Source organism: Bison bison, unplaced genomic scaffold, assembly GCF_000754665.1.
Source record: "Bison bison bison isolate TAMUID 2011002044 unplaced genomic scaffold, Bison_UMD1.0 scf7180017864180, whole genome shotgun sequence".
Taxonomy (NCBI): domain Eukaryota; kingdom Metazoa; phylum Chordata; class Mammalia; order Artiodactyla; family Bovidae; genus Bison; species Bison bison.
The window spans coordinates 986,650-987,472 of NW_011494752.1; the positions used below are offsets into that span (position 1 = coordinate 986,650).

The 823-nt window shown below is 57.5% G+C and overlaps 1 protein-coding gene across 3 annotated transcripts in view; it reads left to right on the top strand.

Moving 5' to 3' along the window:
• Window positions 1–823, top strand: part of RAB5C (RAB5C, member RAS oncogene family) — a 22,178-nt gene that overhangs the window by 17,140 nt on the left and 4,215 nt on the right. For 2 of the 3 annotated variants that reach the window (XM_010842519.1, XM_010842521.1), the window contains exon 3: window positions 4–153. In XM_010842519.1, the coding sequence (XP_010840821.1) occupies window positions 4–153 (150 nt within the window). The remainder of the gene's footprint in view (window positions 1–3; window positions 154–823) is intronic. The other variant, XM_010842520.1, reaches the window with a different exon arrangement.

An 823-nucleotide genomic window follows, 5' to 3' on the forward strand; every position in this document is an offset into this window, starting at 1 on the left:
GAGGCGCAGCGCGACCCAACGGACCAGCTGCTGGGAACAAGATCTGTCAGTTTAAGCTGGTCCTGCTGGGGGAGTCCGCAGTGGGCAAATCCAGCCTCGTCCTCCGCTTCGTCAAGGGTCAGTTCCACGAGTACCAGGAGAGCACAATTGGAGGTGAGTGGGCCCAAGGGCGGGGATGGTGGTCTCAGGGAAGTGGAAGAAATGCCTGGGCATCGAGGAGAAGGGACGCTAACTGCCCACAGGCTAAGCATGCCTCAGGTGGCAGCAGCTTGCCTCCCCTAAGCCCTGGGATTGAATCCAGCAGCTGGTCTCCATGTCTGTGTCCCAACAGACATTTAGTGAGAATAATCTGAGAGACTAAAACCGCCTTCCTCCCCTGGTTCTACCTCTTGGTTTACTTGTGTGGCCCGAGGTACACCCCTCACTGACCTGGGACGGGAGGGCTCCACCTGGGTCTCTGAGGATTCTTATCTTCTTACCACAACCAGGCAGTGCGTCAACCCCGGAATGGGGAAATGGCCTTGTGAGTGGGCTGGTGTTTCTGAAGCTGACCTTTAGCCCTTCTTGAGCTCAGAGCCTGTCACTGATTTCCTAGTGATTTCCTGGCGGGTAGCATGTGAGGGTCTGGCCTCAGCCTCCTGCCTCAGTGGCCAGTACCCTCCTCGAGGGGCTGAGGCTGACCCTGGGCTTGAGTCATCCTTTTTCTACCCTCTTGGTTGGTAGGAGGTTTCCAGGCAGCTGGAAACAGAATGGGCCGTGTCAGCAGTCTTCAGCTGCCTCCTCAGCACTCCAGTCAGGAGCTGAGAGGGGGAAGTGAGGCAGT